Source organism: Xiphophorus maculatus, chromosome 17, assembly GCF_002775205.1.
Source record: "Xiphophorus maculatus strain JP 163 A chromosome 17, X_maculatus-5.0-male, whole genome shotgun sequence".
Classification (NCBI taxonomy): Eukaryota; Metazoa; Chordata; class Actinopteri; order Cyprinodontiformes; family Poeciliidae; genus Xiphophorus; species Xiphophorus maculatus.
The window spans coordinates 8,446,881-8,470,393 of NC_036459.1; the positions used below are offsets into that span (position 1 = coordinate 8,446,881).

Genomic DNA, 23,513 nt, shown 5'->3' on the forward strand with positions numbered 1-23,513 from the left:
GCCGCATGCTGTTTATTTCCCCTTCCAAGAGTTTTCACTCCTTTGAAAAAAGAAACTCAAAGTCAATTTAGAACAAATATCTGTTTGGGCGGAAACATCGCTGCATGCTTTCATAAAACCAGCTGCCTGAGCACAATGCGTGGTCAAATGCTGAAGTTATCAGTGGAGTGCAGGAGTGAAGGAGCCCCTCCACCACTTTCCTCTATTCATACCTGCTCTGAAGGATTTCAGCTCATCGGCAAAAGACTTCTGTGACAACTATTCTGCTGGGTTGAGATAAAATGTAACGCTGGAAAAAGAAAAAAAAGCTAAATAATCAATTCCAAAGAAACGCCTGGGTATTAATCTAGAGCAGACCACAGAATGGTGCCGCCAAGGGGATTGCAAGATGATTTGCAGCGGGATTTCTGAGATGATTCATGGCCTGTAAAAAGCTACAATGTTCTTTAAAATTATTTCTTTTTACTTCATTGTTAAACTTGTGCAATTACAGATGAGCCCTGAGGCTTTTCAAGTGAAACAACTGTAAAAATAAAGAACTTGTTAGCCTCCACTTCAGCTACAAACTCTTCTGCTGTGCTAACAAGCACATATTTAGTTTCACCATTATTATTAGATGAGTTCTCTCATTTAGAACAAGGCAAAAATAGATTTTATAGTGGCATTTAAGTGGAATCTACTCAGCATCAACATAAAAATGGTATGGTGAAGCGAGTCTACTTTAGCATAGTGACAACGACTTGGGGGTTAATTATACACTGACCTTAAAGGAAAAGCCAACATGTCATATTGGGTTCACAAGAAAAAGGCAAAACAGATATTTATTTTTGAATATATATATATATATATATATATATATATATATATATATATATATATATCACATCTGTTTTGTTTTTAAAAGTAAAGTTTCACAAATCCAAGTTTATATGGAATTATTGTTCAACTTTTTATTAGCAAGTATTAACACTTTCTTGAAGTCAGAATTTTACATGCAAGTTGTTTTTCACTAACCCAGAGTGTAAGAACTATAGCAAAAGTAAACAAATAAAAAAAGTTATTGCAAAAATGTTTCACTTATGAAGGTTTGTGTCCTATTTAATCTTTTCCAATTACAATATATACATGTTGCCTCAGTTTCTGAAACTGCATTTTAATCAGCTTGTCCAGTGGATTCATTTAATTAGGGCTTAATCTTATCAAAATATCAGTTAAGACCAGCTTTTTCCACAGTGCATATACATTTTAACTGCATTGTTCCTATAAAACATGTTCACCCCCTTAGATAGTTTATCCTTTTTGATAATTTTATAAATTAATCATGAGCAACATTTTTTTTTCACAAAAAATGGCAAAACTTTAAAGTAAGACAGAAAAATACAAACTTATTCTTACAAAATAATCAGAAATAAAAATATGTGACATAAAATAAGTGATTGCATAAATATTCAACCACTTTATGGTGACTGACCTAATTCATCAGAGGTCCAGCCAATTGATGGTAGTATTCTCACAGTGAGTGGAATGGATTTTACCTGAGTGCAGTGAATGTGTCTCAAGTGATTGTAGTATGCAGACAGATGTCTGGAATATGCATTCACTGGTTAATCAGGAATCCTGGCTGCCATTACAGCATGAAGATATCAGAACACTCCATCTATTCAATAGGGGCAGTGTATTAACTTAGGATTAAAAGGATATGAAAGGATTGCATCTTTACAAGCACACAATGCTTAACTGTAGTTTTTTTAAATCCCTTAATAATGTACCAAAAGATCTGAAAATGTAACACTGCAACTCTAACAAAAGACAAACACAGAAAGGAACCCAGTGAAAGTAAATACTACCACACCTTTCTATCGATAATGGCTCTGTTCCTTTTCAATAAAACCTAGCAGCAGTTGTTTTGATGCCTAAAAAGCCTCTGCACTGCAATAAGTGCTGAAGTGCTGCCATTTGGCAAATGCTGAGGAAGTAAAACATTAATACAAAACGACTGAGTTAAAAATGGCATTTATGATTTATTTAGCATGTAGTTAGTTTGCACAACAGCCTTTGTTAAGAAGTAGCAGAACATTTGCAGAGAGAATTCAGAGAGTTAAAATGTGTTGGAGAGTTTCTCTTAGCCAGAGTGTCATATTGAAGCTCAGATATAAAAATGGTAAAAACCATAATTGTCAAAGAAAACAGCCTTCTTTTGAGTAGTTAATGGAAATTATTATTATTCCAGCTAGTCTTGTTTATTTCCTTCTTAATACTCTCCATAAGTTCAGATTTGTTTTCTTTTTGCAATAAAGTCTCTTGCAAAGCCACTTTTTGATGCTCTGGGTTTTCCAGTATATTACCAGAAATGTATGACGTTCAGTGGCCCCATATGAAAAGGTCCAGTCAGTCGTCTGCAGGATTATTGTTAAATCAAAGAACTGTTGAGTTTCATCTGATCCCTGTTTCTTAGGGGCATTTTACTGTGAACCTTTTATCTAAGCAAGCCTTGCTTTGATCCCTGCCTCCGTCTAATATGAGCCTGCCTGTTCTCAGAAGTCTTGCTCTGTTTACTTTGAAACATTGCCCTGCACTTTTTTCCACAGAAATAATTCTCCTCCTTTGATAGAATTTTGTCCTTGACCAGAAGGAAGATGAACTATAGATTTAAGGAATTGACTCTGTGGATTCCTATATAAGAATAAATGATATTTTTACTCTTTTCACTTAGCCTTCTGACAAAATTAAACATCTTTACATATTATATTGGTGTTTTTCTTGCAATTTGACCTTTAATTTAAATCTCTGTACACAGGTCAAGCTAGGTCATTGGAAGAAATTAGTAACAGGGCATTGCCAACTTAACATTTAATCTCCTAAGGAAAACTGCTGTGATAAAAATACAGTGAAACGTGTACATGGACTTTTTGAGTCGAGTAAAAGCGACATTTTTGTCTAGAGATGTAGAATGATAATGTTCTCATGTCCCAAGATGTGATGGTGCCCATTTGCTTGCCTTTTATTTTTAAATAAATGAAAGAGGAGATGAAACAATGGGATTGTTGAACAAAGTTGGTATATCTAGAGGTGAAGTTAAAATGAGCTGGCAGAATTAAAAACAAATCCAGTCGGCAAGAGATGCAGGTGGAGGAAGAACTGAGGATGATGGTTCCACTGGGAAACCCTATGCAAGCTCATAAAAACTGTTTACACAGACAATACACTCATAAACATTGACAATTAGACTACTGACCCTATAGTTCATGCAGGAATAACAGTAGTTGCTGAAAGACCTTTAAAGAGCTGTTTGGTTCAAATTCAGCTCCAGTCAGTCCAAATAATTTAGTATCCAGTTATGCCGTCCTTACAGTTTAATTTGATCAGGTGATCTGAACAGAATTTGGACAAGTTTGTATTATAAATAACTGCAAACGTACCCAGGGTGTTTGTGAAAGTATACACAAACACCTTGGGAAGATTTTAACATCTTCTAAAATATTCTCCCCCCCCTTGCAAACATCAGATAACATTTATTTCATTTTTACTAAGATTTTGGACCAAAACTAATTTTCTTACATACAATTGGACTACAAGTCATTTGAATTTCACCTTACCGTCTTTTTGTGTAAATGTTAAAAACTTAATTTGGCTACAATGAGCAGTAAAATTTGCTTCTTAATTTAGTGTAGGATCCACTTGTCTTGGAGACTCGGTTCAAACTCCCTTTTTCGTTTTGCCTCTGAGGTTCCAGAAGTAATTTATCACAGCAGATACTGCAAGTCTGTTTTATGGCACGAGGACAGTCTTCTGTTCTCAAGAGAAAAGGAAAGTGTGAGCAGCGACACTTTCACAAAGGATGTAATAACATTCACAACTCCGAACAAAAATGAAACTTATACTTTTAAACTGACCTGCAAAAGTTGTCAACCTCAAATTAAAATTTTTAGATTACAAACACAAGCCTCAGTGTATTATACTGGACATTTATGCATGCATTATTTCAAGAAAATCCTGGAAGAGAGGCTGCAGAAGACTTAGGTGGAGGTTTACCATGAACCCACAGCAACAATATAAGGATTTACAACAAAGCCTATCCTTGTGTTTGAATGGCCTAGTCAAAGTTTGACTCTGAATCCAACTGAGAATCAGTTTCAACTTTCTATTGGTCTCATGGTATCTCAGCAAATACAGGAATGTTTGTAGATGTAAGATGAAAGCATATTTTAATAGATATAAAAATAGGAAAATTGGTGTGGAGTAAGAACAAATTCCAGATTTAAAAGAATGACTTATGAAGCTTCCTTAAGTTTGAGTTGCGAGGACAAAACCCTTCAAGCAATTCATCAAAATTCGCTTTCATTCAGAGCCGAATAATGAGGCTTGTAAGCTCAGAGTCGCTCTGTTGGGACACAATGTTCAGAACTGCTGGGGGGAAAGGACAAGAGGAAGATATCGCTAAACAAATTCTGATTTAATTCCTGGTCGCTCTGATCTGAGGTTAAACAGATCCACTAATCTCTCGCGTGTTCATTTGAGGCTGTGAATCCATATGTGGATTACTTAGAGCGTTCAAGCAAAACGTCTTCAAATGTCAACCCACTAAAAACACGAGTGATAACCACAATAGTCAAGATATTGATTTAATGCATGCTGGCACTTGTCCATGCATGTGTCGGTGTTTAGATTTCTTGTCACAAGAAGAAATGTAGAAGAAGATCCTGTCGATAGATCAATCCGCAATATTGGAACCATAATTCTCAGACACTCCAAAGAGACGCAGAAGCAGCAGAGCATTGATGCATCGACTCTTACATGGGCAGCCACTCAGACGGTTACATAATCCAGATTTTTTATCCAGACACACGTCCCCCTGCTGGGATGTTAGCTGGGAGCGGATAATGAAAAGCCAGAACTGATGTCCACTGAGATCTATGACCAGGTTCAGGCTTGTATCAGCAATCCCTCCCGCCTCCTGTCATGATGCTGATGTTGCAATAAAGCAGCGGCCCACTCTTGAACGGCGGAGGGGGGCAAAGCAGTTGCAGTCAAGAGACAAAGACTACGAGGAAACTGCATTACAGACGCTCCCTTCGGAGTTTTAAAAATGGAAACAGTGGAAGGCCCGTTATTGCCTATGCTCTCGATGAGCTCTCTCCAAACGCTTTCGACAGTTCATGTATTTGTTATTAGACGGTTAAAACAGCGCTCCTTGGGAGATCCTTAAGAGATGCGGAAGTCATCATACATAAAACAGCCATTTCACAGAAGAGTATTCTGAGGGGAAGTTGTGATACGTGAAAGAAAAAAATGGTAGGACTGGTTTCATCTCTGTGGATATCACATAGAGCTAGCAAACACTTTTCCTCATTTTCCATTACCTGCATGCCACGTCCTTCTGCTCAGCTCTCTGCTTAATGGAGTTATATTAGATTTCTGTGCACAAAAGTGTGACATATTCATTTAAAAAAAATCCAGAAATATAGCTGAATCTTAGTTTTGCTGACATCCAACTAAAAATCTGACTACTTCTAATACATGGCTGAAATTAATGATCCAGTAATATAATCTATTAACACTAGCATCAAACACTAGCCAAACTTCAATATTTAAATAAGTGCTTTCCTCATTTCAATTATTTTATGAAGTGCACCCGTCCCTCCTGCAGGAAAACACATCCACAACATGATCTCACCTGTGTGCTTCAGATTGCATTGTGTTCTTAAGCTTCCAAACTTCTCCCATTTCTCCTGAATGTAGAAGTTGTCATTGTGGTAAAAAGAAACTTAAATTTTATTTTCATCAAACCAGAAATATGTCTACAAATACTAAGCTCTTTGCCCAAACTACACTGGGAGGCATTCCTCCAGATATTAAGATCTTTGTCCAATCTACAATCTGGCCTTTATATTATTTTTGGATGAATAGCTTCTTCCTCTCTGAGTACAAACTCAGTATTCGGTTAAATATTAAAATATTTAAAAGGTACTACCATTTAAAAAACGAAAATATAAAAGAACATTTGAATACAAATAAAAAACAATATTTTTGTAATATCAATGTAAAATTTGATTAAGATTCTAAAGCAAAATTAATCTAAAGCCATATTCTTTTTTTCTTTAGTCTAACGAAAGCTAATAAAGCATTTCTTTCTCATTTTTTCCTCCGAGAAACATTGAAAGTATAAAACATCTTCAGCAAGTTTGTTAGCATGCTCCTCGCCAAACATTTAGTGCTCTTTAGTGATGACAGTCCACAGTGCAGACTGGACACTTTATTAAATAAGACTTCCTCTCCCCAGAGGCCCTCCTCGTAGGAGATTAAGGTGATAGAGTGCAGATAAAGACAGACGCTTGGGCCTGGCTGTGCCATCTGAGAGCAGCTTTTTTTTTCTAAACTTGATCTTATGTTTTCCCTTACCATCACACACACACTAAATCCAGAGTAAATCCACTGCTTGCAGCACAGAAGATACTCATCTCAGGCCGTGCTATCCAACAGCCAATCGGTCTGAAGGATATCTATGAGAATTAGGAGTAAATGCAGCACATTCGGTCATGAGGGAATTAACAGTCGGTTGGAAAAGGAGATTTACATCCGAAGCTACCTATTAGATATTTTAAGTGCTTATCTTTAGAAAACTTGATGAATAATTTTCATCATCTTGCAACAGAATTGCTGGGAGCTTCTACATCATCCTCCTACATGATTAAAACTCTGAAGTACACTTAAGTTTATGCAGTGTCTGATTAGACTGGCAGCTTTGGGATAATAAGTGATTTAGCCCGCCAGAGACAAAGATCATTAGTCAAATTTTGTCCAAGAGGAAATCATATGGACAATGTGCAGTCTAGCTATGTGAGACTAAAGTTAAGTTCTTCAAAGTCTGAATGTGTTTAACCTGGAATTGTACTAGTGTTTAGTACAATTCCAGGTTTCTACAAAACCTTTAATACTATTGACGCATGTTTTTGTTGGTGTTCTGTAACTTTTTTACTTTTTCGACCACCCAGTAGTGAGTTACAATGTGTAAAGAGCCAACAGCTCCTGTGCCTACACAGAGCAACATGTCATGAGAAGTTGTTATCATGGCAGTAGATCTGTTCGCCAGCACAAGCCAGCTTAATGCAGTGCAACGCTGTGTGGCCTTGGGGTTAAGGATTTATCCCATTATCACCTGCTCCTGTCTCTCCCTCCTCAGCTTTGGCACAACTTATTTCTCAGTTTGTGCTCAAAAGCAGCTGCAACATCAATTTATTATTACTTGTTTGCTGCGTCTGTTTGCTAGTAGTGTTTTTTAATAACGGGGGGGAAAAAAACGTGTCAAAGATTTATTAAGCTCTTGCAAATGACTTAAAATAGCTCTAATACATCAACATTGCCTGTTGGTGCTTCCTCTGTGAAGATGGAGGGCTGCAGCTCTCTGGCATTACAGTTAGATGGCTGTTTCCCATCATGCATGGTGTGTGCTTACAGTGAACCTGGCCCACAAGTGAAAGCTTTCAAATGAAACTTGCAGTATATTGAGAGCACGATTATATTTAGGAGACATTGACTCAGTCACTGTAGCATATTGTGGCCATAGAAATATACACTAAAGTTGTGTCACCAGTGTATGTATTAAAGGGATACTTTAGTACTTCATAATTTCAAGTAGGAGGAATAAAATGACATTGAAAAAAAGTGGTGAAAGAATAGAGCCTTGAGGAATCCCACATTAGTTTTATTTTCTCAAATGTATAATTGCCCGAAAGCAAAAAAAATAAAAAATTGGCAAATACAATCTTAACCATCTAGAGCGGTATCAGACAGTCCAATCCTGCAGCATAATACTTTGTTTGGGTCAAGAAGATTACTTGTTTTACAAACACTTTGGACTTCTTGCTGTCAATATTTATTTGCCGTCACTTTCTCTTAATTATCACCACTTGTGTGTGTCTTTGCAAGCTAGATATGATTTTCTACATCTAATGAAATAAACTATTTCATCTATATACACTCTCTTTTTTTTCAATAATAAAACAATAAATTACTAAAGTTATTAAAAAGTGAAAACCAATTTCAGTTTACATTTTGGCTGTGCAGCCCTGTTCTTTTTTTTTTTATTATCTACGTCTACCTGCTTATTTACATAGACTAACTCATGCTGAATCATTTCAGAAAATGTAATTAACAACTGCATTTCTAGAGTTTGCACAGCTGTGTTCCACGGGTCCCTAAATGAAAGCGCTTTTTGTAATCGTCTGAGACAGATGATACAATTCCTACTTTTTGCCCTCTCAGGATTGTCTTACTTCACCATGTCCTCATTTCTAGTGTTTATAGTAGGCTGAACTAACCATCTGCTGGCTGTTTATTATTCAGAGGCTAGATAAAAGAGCGGTATCAACCTTTTCATCTACATTTTAGTAAGAGCTGATAAGGTAGCACTAACGTCCATGTGTCCATTGCTCATGCTGCTTTATCTCCTTTTCTCACAGTGGCCATGGCTATTAACCATGCGGCTGGAGCCAGATACGCCCATCGTTTCCGTCTGTCAGAGAAAAGTCTCTTTGGTGCTACTCGCAGCGCAGGCCCTCTGAATGTGCCAGCGAAGCACAAGAAAATCCTGCGGACTGCTTAATGCTCTCTGTAAGTAGAAACACTTCACACCAACAGTCTGTTTACTCATGACACTCAGACCAAGTCAAGTCCCATTAGAGATCAACTCAACCTCATTTTTAATTTTTAAATGAATCTTTTCCCCATTAGGCTCTTATTTCTCAAAATATTTAAGGCATCCACAACATCTTTACGTACACAATCATGCAAGATTTTAGTTCTAAAATAGCAACATGTTTTTGATGATGAATAATCTTTGCTACAGTGGGTGAAGATGCACAGTTAATTTCAAGAATCATAGATGTAGTTTTGTACTTCAGCTTCTTTCCCTCCAATTCTGCTCTTTTATGCACTTAGCCTGTAAATGGTTTTCTGGAATCACTATTAAGTCATGTGTGTGTCACATCAACCTGGCACTTAAAAGCTGTTACAAGAGCTCATCCCGATCAGTAGATGCAAATGAGCTCTTTATCATTAGGTGTAAAAGTGAGGTGGAAATCTTAAAGGTTTATTATGTGCTAAACTGAGCCAAAGCTTGGTGTGAGAATGCAACTCACATCAGATATTTTCCTTTTTACTGTTAACTTTCTTTCACAAAACATGACAAATTGCTGCTTACCACTCAGGTACAGATTACCACTCAGGTACAGATTTTCATCCTGAGTGCTGTTAAAATGAGTATAATATTCCCAATATAACATATACTAATAAAGTAAGCAGCTCCCGAACATTTTGTTACCTTCTCTCTGGAGGTCAGCTGGGGCCTCTCCCAAAGTTCTGCTTTAATTAGTCAGTTGATGGTTCAGAGATCTACTTGTACTTATTTTAAGAAGAGCCAAACATTTCCAGTGGGAAAACGTTTCAAAACTGTTACTTGCTGATGTTAGCAAGTGAGAGTGGAAAAGTCCAGCAAACAAACAAGCTATTTTAGACTCACCGGGTGTGGTTTCACTGGCGTATGGGGGATAAGACTCCCTTCTCGATTTGGATTTTGTTACATTCACGGTTTCTGCATAACAACTTGCATATTAAAAAAGCACCTGAAAGAAAAATAGTCCCTTTAAAAGCAAGAATAGAATATGCCAAGAGCCTTTCTAGTGATGTATATTCTTTTGACTGCTTTCAGTTACATATTTTTATTCAAAATCAACAGGTTCCCATTGATGTCGATATTAATTCGCAAAAACCTCAAAGACTATATTTCTGCCAGCCTGGATCATTTAGCATTTTTGCATATCTGACTTGACATAAATATGTTCCTGACACTGTGCATCAGGTTCAGATGTTTCAAAAGCCATCAGATCAGATGTCACTCTGCTACACCAGACAATCTCTGCAGACGAAAAGGAACACCATGTATAGCTATGAGCAAACACTTGATATGAACAACCTCACTTCTCACTGGAGGATCGTGTCGTGTGTGGACTTTATCAGCACATGTGGCATCTGCACGTACACGCACACACTCTCACACCACCGTTTGAAGCTGTTCCACCAACAACACTGTCAAGAGCGCTCCCTCTTCATCATACTAATGCTGTCCAGAGTCATATCTCAAATGGAGCTGCTGCTCTTTGAACTGAGATTTTATGTGGATGTGTGTGTGTCAGTGTTTTTTTCTCACTGCATATCTGTGTCTCATTGGCAGTAGGGATAATGTCACTTGTGTATGTGCTGTTGAATCTGAGTGAAAAGATTAATCTAATTTTTTACCATATTTATATAGAGATTTTTCTTTTTTTCAGTGATACCCCAATGAACTGTCTGGCCAGTTCAGCATCTAGCAAATAGAAACTCCAGGCAAGGACTAACACAAGAGAGCAGTGACTGCAAATGAAGGCAAGAGTGGAGAGAAAACAGTCAGAAACTATGATGATGGGGCTAAGTACTCAAGAGAAGAGACACAGAAATGTCTCAGAATAGGTTCACTGCACACTCACTCTTTATCTGGTAGCCAATGCATATGCTCCATTTCACCAAACATGGGCCTATTGCAGCATGAGGGAGCTAAGTACACTCCTAGAATTAATAAATATACATGTCCTAAATCTCCAGGGCAATTAATACAATCGTTTTCTGAGCCAAGCTCCTGAATTCAACTCGGTCGACGCTCTCTACAGGCTTCTTGGATGTTAAGGTGCATTAATTTTCAGGCACGTTAGTCAGAGGCTTGCTTTTATGGATTGGCTCTCTTGAAGTCAACAATGGGTCTTTGGGATTTCTCCTCACTGATGTACAAAGCTTCTGGGAGTTATATTTGTTGCAGGAGAAACATGCTCAAAAACATAAAACAATATTGGGCAAATTGAAAAAAAATTGCTTAGAATTCTCTTTGTACCTCTTCAGAAATATTCCAGTCCACCTTCCATAGCAGTCACTAACACTGATTAGATGGAGAATGTATGTAGTCATTTATTTGTCAATCTTGTCACAGTTTCCCCAGTTCATTTAGGTTCAGATTAAGACAAAGTCACTTAAGCATATAAATATTCTTTGATCTAAATAATTCCATTGTAGCTTTTGGTGTATTTTTAGTGTGTATCCGCAAACAGGTTTTCTTCCTATATTGCCCTGATTTAGGTCAGGCAATCGTCCCGTTAGCTCCAAGCAGCCTTATTATCTCCATTTAAAAAAAGGTATTCTTACAATAAGATGCTACCACCTCTATGTTTAACCGTCGTTATGATGTCTTCAGAGGAAAGTGCAAGTTTTGTTGTGCCCAGAGCATCGTCCTCCACAAGTTTGCTGTGTTCTTTCCCGACTAGTGACTTTGAAGACTGACTATTCTCATAACAGTTTTGCATAAAGTTTTTGTTTGAGCCTTCAAAAACTTAAAAAAATATTATTTTCCTTCTACTTCACCATTATCCACCCTTCTCTCTTAGACTGCTGCATTAAATATTAGTAAAATACCATGATGTCTGTAGCTGGAGTGTGGAAAACGTTTATACTGTCTAATTACTTCTGAAAGGCATACAATTCATTTCTGTTTTCTTGCTTTGCTGCTCCCGCAGAGTTTGTTGTTGTCTTCAGTAAATTGAAAAGCATTTAATTCTTCCTCACTTTTTTTTGTTGTTGTTGCCTCTGCTGATGTGTTTGAGCCTACAGTCAAATATTGATCAAAACGTTCAGCCCCGGTGTGAGGAGAGAGATGCAGTGAGGGCGAGGGGCTGATATTCAGAGGCATTCGGTTGGTGGGGAAGCGGTATTGATCGCACTTAAAGTGACAAGATCGAGGAGGCCCACTTTGACACGTTATCCCTGCTGCCGCCAACAGACAAAGCGTGGGCCAGAGGAGCCGGACCGATTGATTTCTGTGATCATGAATGGCCCGAAACCCGTGAATCAGTCATTCAAGCCAATGCAGCTCGAAAAATAAGTCACCAATTTTTCATAGCGCTGTGATAAGGACTGACAGCCTATTTGATTTAAGATGACAAGTAAATGCTACGGTAATGAATCGGCCTCGTGTACCATCTGACAAGCAGAGGAGTCCTCGCAGCTCTGGCAATTATACCCAGCGTGTGAAGCACACAAAGTGGTAGTTTATTTGAGACGGCAGGTATTGCAGGGCAAGTCGATTCAGGCATCTCTGGGATTTTGTTGTGCATAATTCAGCGGTGAGGCATGAAGCTGATATAGCCTCCCCTGGCCTTATGATCATCCATCAGGTAAAATTGCTTTCTTCTTACATTAGGCTGTCAAAGGGAAATAACAAATGTAGCCATGCAGAGCAACACATGATTACAGGGTAATAATGTCCTGAGGTCAGAGGGATGTGACCTGCTTCTCAGCAGCAAGTGAAAATATTCTCTGAATAAGACAGGGAGCCTTTGGAGAAAACCAAAGTCTTTATCCGGCTGGCTGTCAGTCAGGCTGCAAAATCAGTTTTTCCATGTTTCATTTAACTAAAAATAGTGATTTTTAGGAAATTATCCAAGGCTGTCATTTGAACTTTTTGACCACTAGTCCAAACCATCCTTTCCCCCGCAACATCCCGGTATCAGAGGAGCATTTCGAGACCCACATTTGCTCTGATTGATATTGTGTAAATCCATCACTATAATCTTGCAGGAAATTGCACCGGCTTTTTCTTGGTGTAATCGAGATATGGGTGCACTCTCCCGCCGAGTTAGAAGTTAGAACGAGGAGGGAAATTAAAGAATGGCAAGACTGAAGGGAGGAAAGCGACTACATCGCCACACAAAAAAGAGAGAGAGAGATGGTTCGGGAGATCATGATGCATTTTTGAATGGAAAGAAATCACAAAAATTAATAAATAAATCAGATGCAGTCACTGAATGAAGGAGAGAGGGGAAAAAAGGTCTGACATGCTTCAGTGATTGCAGTTTCTTCCATCCCCGTGTTGCCTGCAGGTCCCTGATTCCATGGGTTGCATAACCAATTACCCATGAAAATAAGATGGGAAAACTCGGCTGCAAATTATTAATACACACAAAAAAACAAGTACACTGGTCACAGAAATGGGGCAGCACTTGAAAAGACGGGTAGTAAATGAATTTTCATAATGGTAAATGGAAAGAATATGAGAGCGACAATAAACCAGGTAACGGCTTTATTGGAAATTACTTTTCTCCACCGAACGTTCAGATTGCCACAAAAGAAGGACCTGTATAGCTTATCTCAACAAGTACAATATTTGCACATGCAGTTACAGACGCGTTGATTGTATTGTGAGATCTTGGGCTTTGCAAGGAAGGACACAAAAGGACATTTGAATAAATAAAGATTACAAAATGGAGTGGCTGCCTCAGCAAAGTGGAGAACATATTGTGTGCATCAAACAGCTACCATGGACCTCTTGTATGCTTCACTGATTATTGTTTTCTTGCCCAGTCTGCCAATTTAGGTGAATAGCAATGTCTTGCTAGCTTTGATAAGCTCATATGTTGTTTTGTTGGTTAATCATTTCATTGTATTTATTCATTTGCAGCGGTCGAGAATCAACAAACAAATTTTGTAAGTAGGACAACTTTTGTAATCTTTACTGAAATACAATCACAAATAACATTTACGCTTACAGAATGCTTTCTTGCTCTCTAAGGCAGATCTGTTATTATACAATAGTGATTATCTATAGAGCAAACAATTAATAAATCATTCTTTCACAAGAGCTAAAATCCTCTGCAGCTTCACTATATCTGTAATCTATCATTTGCATGTTTTTTTGTGAAATTAGTCAGCACACTGTCTGTGAAAGAAAATGACAAATGAGATGTGCAAAACAGCTCATCCTCTAAAAAGTCCTTTACTCTGAAACAGCACCGCTCATGTCCACTGTTTGCCAGCAAAAGTGAAATACTTTGCTAAAAGGCACATCTGTGTTTGATGAGTTCAATGTGACAGCAGCTTGTTCAGCCCTGGGTACCACAATCTGGGCTGCTGAACAAATAACAGCCTGATGTGCAAATATACATGTACTATACTGTCTGTATGTTCTGGTTCAAATCCAGCTATGATCATGTATTTTTGGGAGAGCTCTGACATCTCCAAATTCAAGTAGACATGAAAATTAGCAGATTTTCAACTCTGGTGATGCTGTTGCATTATTTTAGTTGAGTTTAACAACCTGTGTCTAGCGAGAATCTGACCCCTTATAGGTCATTTCCTTTCTTGCTTTTAATTAGGTTGTAAATGTCAACATATGAACGCTTCTCTTCCGCCATATGCAGCATGGGTGAAGGACTGCTGTTTCTAAGCCTTTGTCACATGTTGACTTGGACAATTAGAGAATGTGGATGGCCCAAAGCTAAGGCCAAGAATAGCTACCTGAGGCGATCCTCACTTCCTGACCTTTATCACTGCCTGAGTGCATTGCAACAGAAGTGGCAAAGGCTTGTCGTGGCAACCAGCAGTTAGGACTATATCACCTGGTAATCATGGCCATGTGAGTTTCCATTGCAAAAATCCTGATATAATAGTAGCATGAAACTACTGTGATGTGATTAATCAAGTTTGAATTGTCATCAGGCTGTATTCATTGTGCTTTCAGCTGGAAATGTGTTGCCTAATCCTGCTTTATCCACGCAGACCAATGCATTTTGTATTTTCCCAGATCTGTGTGAATTGTGTTGCAACAAGTCTAATGAATAGGTTACAAAAGCAATGTGAATTATTCGTGTCATATAATATTGCCCTTTTTGTTAGAAAAATGCTAAAAGCATCACTATACAAGATGGTAACACAAGAAGAAGAACACAATGATGGTTCTCAATTGGAAAAACATTCAAGTCTACTAGTGAACAGTACATTATCTTAATTACACAATTAATAAACGCTGTATGATTGCTTTGAGTTGCTTTAAAACTCCAGTGTAGCTACACTGGAGCTTACATATGAAGCTCCAGTGTAGCTTCATATGTAATGTTCATATGTAATTTTTGAGCAGTTCTATTTTGGACAACTGTGGTGAAGGGCGATGACGACGTACACTTTTTCATCATGTCTTGTTGCTTTATAATAGATTCTCTTCAGCTCTACTCTTAAATTGATTGGGGGGGATGAGGAAAGAGGAAAAAAAAATCATAACTGGAAGTTGCTGCCACCACAATTTTGAAGACAGTTTGTCCTTTTTCAAGTTTCCAAAGTGGAATCCGACTTATACAGGTGGTGACCAAAACTGGTCCTCAAAGGCCGATATTCTGCATGTTTTAGTTCTTTCCCTGGTCCAACACACCTGAATTCAATAGCATTGTTAGACTCTGTAGAACTTTGGTATGCTCAGGAGGTAGTTGGACCTACTGGCAGGATATTCGCCCTTGAGGACTGCAGCTGGATCCCCATGGCTTACACCCAAGTGCAAAATTAGATTTAAAGAGGAACTGATCTATTGTCCTGGGTACTTTCGTCATAGAGTTTTCATGTTATGTTCAGAAACTCTGGCTTCCTCCCACAGCACAAAAAATCTTTACTACCAGGTTATTTTGTCTTCCTGTTCACCTAATTACTCTTTGACGTGAGTGTGTGAGCACTTTTGCTTGTGTTTGTCATGTGTGACTGATGATCTGTCCAGGATGTAGCCCGCCTGTTGCCCAAAGACAGCTGGAAATAAGCATTCAGACAGAACAATGACACAGACTGCACAAGTATGCCTTGTTTTAAATGGTTGCCAGGAAAAGCCTATTTTCCTTAAAAGAAAATTGCTGCACAGATTACTTTTGAAAGGCTGAATCTGAATCAGGAGACTTAGGGAACAATACCTTTTGGACAGGAGGGATTACAATAGAGATGTTTGGCCATAATGCACAGTGCCATGTTTGGGGAAAAAAACAAACTCTGCATCTAGGCACATATAATTTATACTAGCTGTCAAGCATGGGCACCATGAAGGGCACCTTGAAGTTACTGAGATCCCCGAGCGTGACATCCTCTGTATTCCAGAATCAAATTTGAAGCCATCTGTTTGACAGCTAAAGCAAGCTGGATCATGCAGCAGGACAATCCTGAGCATACCACCAAACCTAACACAGAGTGGCTAAAAAAGAAAGGATTCACTATTGCAATGGCCCAACTGGAGTCCACACTCATCAGATTAACAATATGGCAGAACCTTAAAAAGGAAACTTATACCTCAATAGAAAAGGTAATATTGTTGATCAAATTTCAGCTGGTGTGATGTAACAAATGTCCTTTTCTTTTGGCCCTGTTTATATCTGTAAAATAAATTTACCAGACATCAAATTTTCTACAATGTCCGGAGCCACTCCTGTGAGAAATGCTCCATGAGCATCAACCAGGAGAGGACATTAGCAGCCCATCAATCTGCACTGCATTCTTGTAGTATAATGACAAAAGGTATTATGCTCATACACCATTTGCCTGCAGGAGGGTTAAGAATCACATAATGTGTGACTAGTCATCTGAGCATTAGCAGTAGAAAGAAAATAAGGTTGCTGTCTCAGATCATTACCATTCATGGGGGCTATTATCAGTCAAATAGATATTCTCCGGAAGAGGCACACGTTACATTTCAGTGTACATACATTATTATGTATACTATACATATATAAAAACAACCAACAATCATTTACTACCAACCAATGGTAGAAGCAACCCATTTACAAATTTGAAATGGGTTGTTTCCCAAACGGCATTATTTGCATACATGTTGCAGGGAGTTGGTATGCGAGTAAAATGTAAAAATGCAATTTTCTGCTCTACAAGAACTCGATATCAGAGTGCGTGCCACTCCAGCTGTAATTGCACTGCTGCCGACAAAGCCTATAATTTTTACTGTTGGTGGTAAAGATTTAAATTTGCTTTTTAAAATGGGTCAAACCTCAGTTGAAAAGACAGCTTTTCTTCAAAACTTGTTTTCGTGAATAAGAAGTTTTACATTCTTCCATCTTCCTTTTTTCTTCCAGAGCACTTGTATGGCTGATATTCTAGTTATAGAGTCATTGTCAATTGGGAAAGCATATTTTATAGGAAGAAAACTTAATCTCTGAAAGAATGACATAAATCACAACTATAGATACATGATTTCAAAATACCACTTTGGTGACACAAAACTAGCCATTAGAGCCACTAAAATGGAAAGACATTACTATATATAAATGATGGCATGCCATCTGGAACCACAGAATGAAACCGGCTGTTGTAAACATAAAACAGATTGTTTTCCTGACAAAAAAAAAAAAAAATCTAATGGAAATATATGGAATGGATGTGTAGCAGCTTAATGGAAGCACAGAAAAAAAATAGACTGAGCACTATTACTTTAACAGTGTCTCTACTTGAAACACTTTTGCAACAAGACAATGAAAGAAAGCAGAACGACCCAAAATTGAAAAATACCAACAATATGACATGTACTTGAATGCGGACATTTTTTTTATTACTGTCAAAAGCTGTCTTTCACCACTGTGGTGAATTACAGGTAGATTAGTTCACTGCAGAAAGAGTTTTGAATGATTATCAAAGAACAAATCATCATTTAAATCTTTATTTTTCTGAACTTACATTAGAATTGGTGACATTATTGTTACTTTTGTCTTGATTCGTCATCCTGCTGTCCTAGACATTCCTTTTTCACACTTTGACATACTTGTTTAGTTCACTCTGTTTTATCAAAGTTTTAAGGCAAACCTAACTTAATCATGCTCCTTCAATAAATCAACTTTTTTATTACATCATTTAAAAATGTCAATTTAAATTTAATCTTTTGTATTAACCCTGCATTTCCTGCTTTAACTTACTTATTGTCTTGCTAAATTGATGCCCTTCAGTAAAGAATAGATTGTTGCTCTTTACCCTTTCACTTCCTGTCCTCTAACTCTTTCCTGTTTCAATTATGTTCTTGCAGTGATTGCCAAACAAATAAAAAAGGGGTTCAAATAACAGCAAAAAGTCAAAAGAAGTCAAGAGAAGTCAAGAGAAAATGACTGGAATTAGACCAGAGTCACATCTGTCTTTCGATGTTTCCAGATACTCAACCATCTGAAAAATTCACACACTTCAAAGTGTTCATGACAACCCCGTAAATGAAGGCCCCCTCTTTCACTTAATTACAATACATTTACATCAGTGACAGACTCTGTTCTTGGTGCCGACAAGTCTTTCTGGCTGCTTGTGTTAGATCAATGTTTTGATACGGATACAGACCCACAGAGAGTTGCAGTCAGCCACACTATGTCCAAGATGTTAAAATTTATGACAGCTCTCACCCCTATGAGGGTTTCGATTTCACACATCAATACTACTCAGTAAATTTCTAAACAGAATGAATGAGTGGAGAGTGGGGAGTCTAGAACAAGAGATAAAGTCACAATAAGCTTTCTCGCTGCACATCCTGTTGCATTTCTGCAACACGATTATTTCTGACGGAGCAATACAGTAAAATGTAACTTTCTTTCTTGTGAGAAAGGAAAACTTATAAAAGCACTTCATTAATGCATTTGTAAAAATAAAAAAATACCTGCAGTGAAATGGCTAATGTTGCAGTTTGATAAGAAGCTTCAACACACAGACAATGAGCTACATCAGGACAATGACTGGGTTTGGTTGGGGAATAAAGGATACATGTCTCTGTTATGAATGTAAGGTGTCAGGATTTGATTAATGTCTGACATCATAATACATTTCAACTTGAGTAAGCAGCTAAACTGTGAGAGATTACTGGCTACCTTCCTCCATGATAGATCCCATTTCTCATCTGAGCATTCAGGTAATCCTGAAACACCCTGCAGATTGATTTGGACATTAAACCTTTATGTGTATTACGCCCAATGTCTTGGTATCTATTTCACATTACATTTTCATGGAACAACAAAGACTGGATGAGAGTCAAAATTAAACAACTAATTAGTACAAGACAAATGGGCAAGGTCTTGTTTAAATGTTTGCATACAATCACCATGAGCCTTAGCGTAAGCCATGTTTCAAGATACTTGGGGACTTTTTATAGTCAAAAAAAGGTGATCTACTGTTCTTTATGACAGAAGACTTAAACCCCCCTATAGTCCAATGGGAAGTTAAATCAAACATACATAACCTCACCCATTTAATACATCAATATTGGTCAAACAATACAATTTAGGGGGCTGATAAATGGTGCTTATACTTGGCTAAAATTGGGATTGACATCTCCTAACTTACATTTTTCAGTCTAATTGTGAGAAATTTCCAAATCTGATTTTTATGTTGATCTATAAAAACTAAAACATATTTGGGATGCCACTCCCACCCCTCTACACATTCCAGTCAGCACAAATTTCTCTTAAGAGAACTTACTGTCACTTTCATTTACCCCAAGGGCACGCCCGTGAGGAAGATTTACCTCATTGTGCTGGTACTTGCAACTGATTTATAGTGATTCCTGGTGAAACTGAGCAAATTAACTGTCAACGTGAATGTGTCACGTTGAGAAAAGCTCAGAGTCAGGGTATGGGGTTATAGTAATATCTTAGTTGACTGTCATGTTTGGTGAAACAGCAAGTCAGCCTAATTGACTTGGTATGGGATCTCTGTATTTATGTTTTTAGAGACTTGACTGAGGAAAAGAAAAACACACAAAAAAGCGATCGATAGTCCCAATTTTAGTGACAATTCTTGGACAAATGTAATGTGCTGTAGGTTATGGCCACAGTCTGAAGGCTCATTATGAAAATAAGCACAGTGGGTATGTTTAGGGCTTTATTTGTGCACGGCTCACCACAGTTCTCCTCCCCTTAATCTCTGTCGCACACCTTTCTCATCTGCTCAGTGTAAAATTATGAGCTACATTCAGACAGCTTGATTTGCTGGTAATCGTGTTAAGCAATCCCACAACTGCAGCAGGGCATTGTTCAGGAAGGTTTTCAGAGACGCTTTGGCTGGCAACACGCCACATATGATCCTATTCAAGCTTTTTAATATCCTCATTTTTGGTACTCAATGTCAGTTCACCTTGATCAGGTCTGAGCAAGTTGACAGCTTGTGTGAAAATGCATGGCCTTTTCATCGGGACAATGTTTTAAAAAAAAGAAAAGAGAGCTTTCTTCAGCCATTTCAGAAAGACTCACATGAAACAGCACTGCAGTGTAATAAATAAGGAATCTCCTTAACCTCACTAAACTTTGCTTGTCATTTAATAATAAAATGTGACTAAAATATTGTCATTAATGCACATTTTATTTTCTTCTGAGAGAAATCTGTATAATTTCTTAGAAGAAACAAACTTCTTGGTTGAATGAGTATTGGATAGTGTGTCGGGTCTGAAGTGTATGACAAGTGCTTTTATGGCATTAAACCTTGATGTCTAAAAACACAAGAAGCATTTCCATTCATAGGGAAATGCTATTACGGTAGTTATTATTAGCTATTATTAATATAATAATTAATATAATATAATAGCTATTATTAGCACGCGTTCATCTGCTAATTAACATTTTTCCAAATGTACAATCTAATAGGAACCCTGTATCCATTGTTTTCTGATTTGTTTGTGAGTGGAACAAGTTACATTACCACCTTCCAAATCACAATTTTACTCACAAACAGCCCGTTTTAACATATCGCTGGTCATCCACAAAACATCCCACTGAGATCGGCTATAAAAGTACACAAAACTCATTTTCATGTTCAAGGAACCAGCTTTATAGATTTGAGCGTTGTGACATGGCGAATTGTCCTGCTGGAAGTGACCATCAACAGACAGACAAAGATTAGTCATAAACAAATTGACATGGTCCCAGGAATATCACAGTCCACTTTCATAAAGAGCCCAAAGTATGCCAAAGAATTACCCCCATCCCATTAAACTATCATTCCCTGCAGCCTGAACTTGAATGGATCCATGCTTTCATGTTATTAAGCCACAATTATTACCTATGCATCTGAATGTTGTGGCCATAATCAAGATTCAACTGACAGGGCAACATTATTCCAGTCTGTTACTGGTTCCAAGTGTAGCCTCAGTTTCCTGTTCTTAGCTGAGAAGATTGGTCTGTTGTTCAAGTGGCCAATGTGCTTCAAGGCTGGACTTATTCGTTCATAAATACAATTTTTCCTCATATCTTACTTTTAAGGAGTGGTTATTTGAGACACAGTTGCCTTCCTATCAACTCGGCCTAGTCTGTCCGTTCTCCTTTCACCTTTGGCATTTTCATCAACACCACTCTGGCTCACCGGATACTTTCTCTTTTCAGACCATTCATTATCAATCTGATAGAATGTTGTGCATGAAAGCCAATTAAATAAGCCATTTCTGAAACTTGTGGACCTTACAGTCTGGCACGTAAACCTAATAAAGTGACTCCTGAGTATAAAATAAGAAATTGAGAGATCAAACCTACATAAATGAGAAAGAACCTTGCTCTATTCATGTGCTAATTCTAAGCTAAATGCTTACATAAAAAAACACAAAGGTGAATCTGGACAATGAAGCACATTTTAGTCTCCGACAGACTTAATTATGCTGATTGTTAGAATCATTAAATCTGATGCTAACATTACCAGCTAAATTGGGTATATCTTAATGGAGAGTTTAACACTTAAATCACTGCCTAAAACATTTGTGTTGTTTAGCATGAGAATAAGAATACTACAGTATTCTTATGCTGCAGAGGATAAGGTATTTCTTGGTGCCGTTTGTTAGATTTCTGCTGCAGTAGGAGGCTTTTAAGGTTTTGCCTATACTAAACGAACAAGCATGCTGCATTAATTAGATGTGATCAACGTTGCCCAGCTTGGTCATTTCTCACAGGCCTTCCTCCCGTCTCTTTCCTTCAGCATAATGTAAATTACGGTTTCCCTGGCCATTATCCTTACACTCCCATTCATCTCAGCCAATTTAAGGGCCAGCAAAGAGAAGAATCTCCTATCTAATCAATATTCCAAGGGAGGCAGAGAGTGCTGTCACATGTCCACATCTCAGACATTCGTCAGAATAACCTAGCCTGACTTTGTGTCCTTTCCTTCTGAGGAATTGAACATGATCATCACTGCATCACCTTTAATTCCCATTTTCAGAATTTAATTCTCTGGATATTTAATAAGCTAGAGTTCAAAAAAAATTTCTGATAAAGTGATTGTTGAGTTCAGAGTTTCAAACAGAAGCCAGAATTATTGCTTACGGTGATTAATCCACCGGCCTTCATTTCAGCTAAAATTACAACCCCCATTATAAACCCTGATTACACTCCTGTCAACAAGCCAAAAGTGGAGCATATTTCACATCACTTTGTTATCAACAGTTCAGATAATGAACATTTCACTGTCACCCAGCCTCTGTTTCAAAACACGAAGTCCTCCTTTTCTTACTTTAGCTGTCTTTGGGGTGAATAATTCAAACCACAAGCTGATTGGTGACTTTAATCATTCTGTTTCTGTCAAATTAGTATCAGAGGCCACAGACAGAATCATAACACCAGAACCACAGCATAATTGCAAATTATGATCCTAAATGGAACTGTGAAATTGCCTTCTGTCTGTGACAAAATAGCACCAAAGGGGATGAAATGTTATTAGTGGTAATACATCATTTAAGTATACTTTTATTCCTTATGTGTACTTGGGTTTGACACAAAGGTTTAGAGAGGATATTGCTTTGAGAGATACCCCATGCTGTTGTGTTTCAACTATGTGGATGTAGAATAATAAATAAAATGGATTCCAAAGATGAATATGTGGTTAGTGTAATAAGTTTAAAAAATGTTGCTCAAGGTTTTACATAAGCTCTCATTTTCATTTCTAAATTGGGCTCAGGATTGCTCTTGTAGCAGCCTGAAACACAGCAGGCGCATAAATGACCAAGGAGAAAGTTATTACTGTTCTACTGCAAAATCTGTGTTAACCATCATAAATTCTAATCTTTTAATACTACACAGCATCCAGTATAGTTTTAAAAATGACTTAAATTAATGTGTTACTTTTGAATATGGATTTACTGGTCACATTATGGGCACATTATGTTTATATGCAAAAAAAACTTTTTTGTGTCCATGTGACCTTGATATTCAGAGATCAGTCAAAGCAAAGTCATATAGATCCACATCATGGATGCTAACCATCACATTTTGTGCCAGGAACTATGACAGCAGTATTTTTGTGGGTTTTTTTCCTACAGCTAACGTGACTTGTCCATGGCCGTCTGAAAAATGAAAATACAAGTCAAAAAAAGGTTACCTCGCTAAGAGGTAAAGTTGTTTTAGTAGAGTCCTATAAATCTAGCCTAACACTACTTTAGCAATGCCCTTTTGAATGTTGAGGTCAATATTGATTTAACACCACCTACTGGAACAGCAGACGTACTACTAAAAATGAGAATAGTTTTGAGAGCAGGTACAGATCAGTGTGTTAGGACACATTTTTGTAACCAGAGAAAATGTTGTTTGAAAGAAAAACAATCTCACCTCCCTCAGCAGATTTATCTAAATCCTGGGTATATTTCATATAGCTATATTACAGACTGTCTCTATAAGTGTACTTAATGA

The 23,513-nt window shown here is 37.6% G+C and overlaps 1 protein-coding gene across 1 annotated transcript in view; it reads left to right on the forward strand.

The window, feature by feature from the left end:
• Positions 1-23,513, forward strand: part of LOC102225705 (muscarinic acetylcholine receptor M2-like) — a 79,504-nt gene that overhangs the window by 24,881 nt on the left and 31,110 nt on the right. Inside the window, exon 2 of the mRNA XM_023349931.1 lies at positions 8,460-8,610. Coding sequence (XP_023205699.1) covers positions 8,602-8,610 — 9 coding nt within the window. The 5' untranslated portion in view covers positions 8,460-8,601. The remainder of the gene's footprint in view (positions 1-8,459; positions 8,611-23,513) is intronic.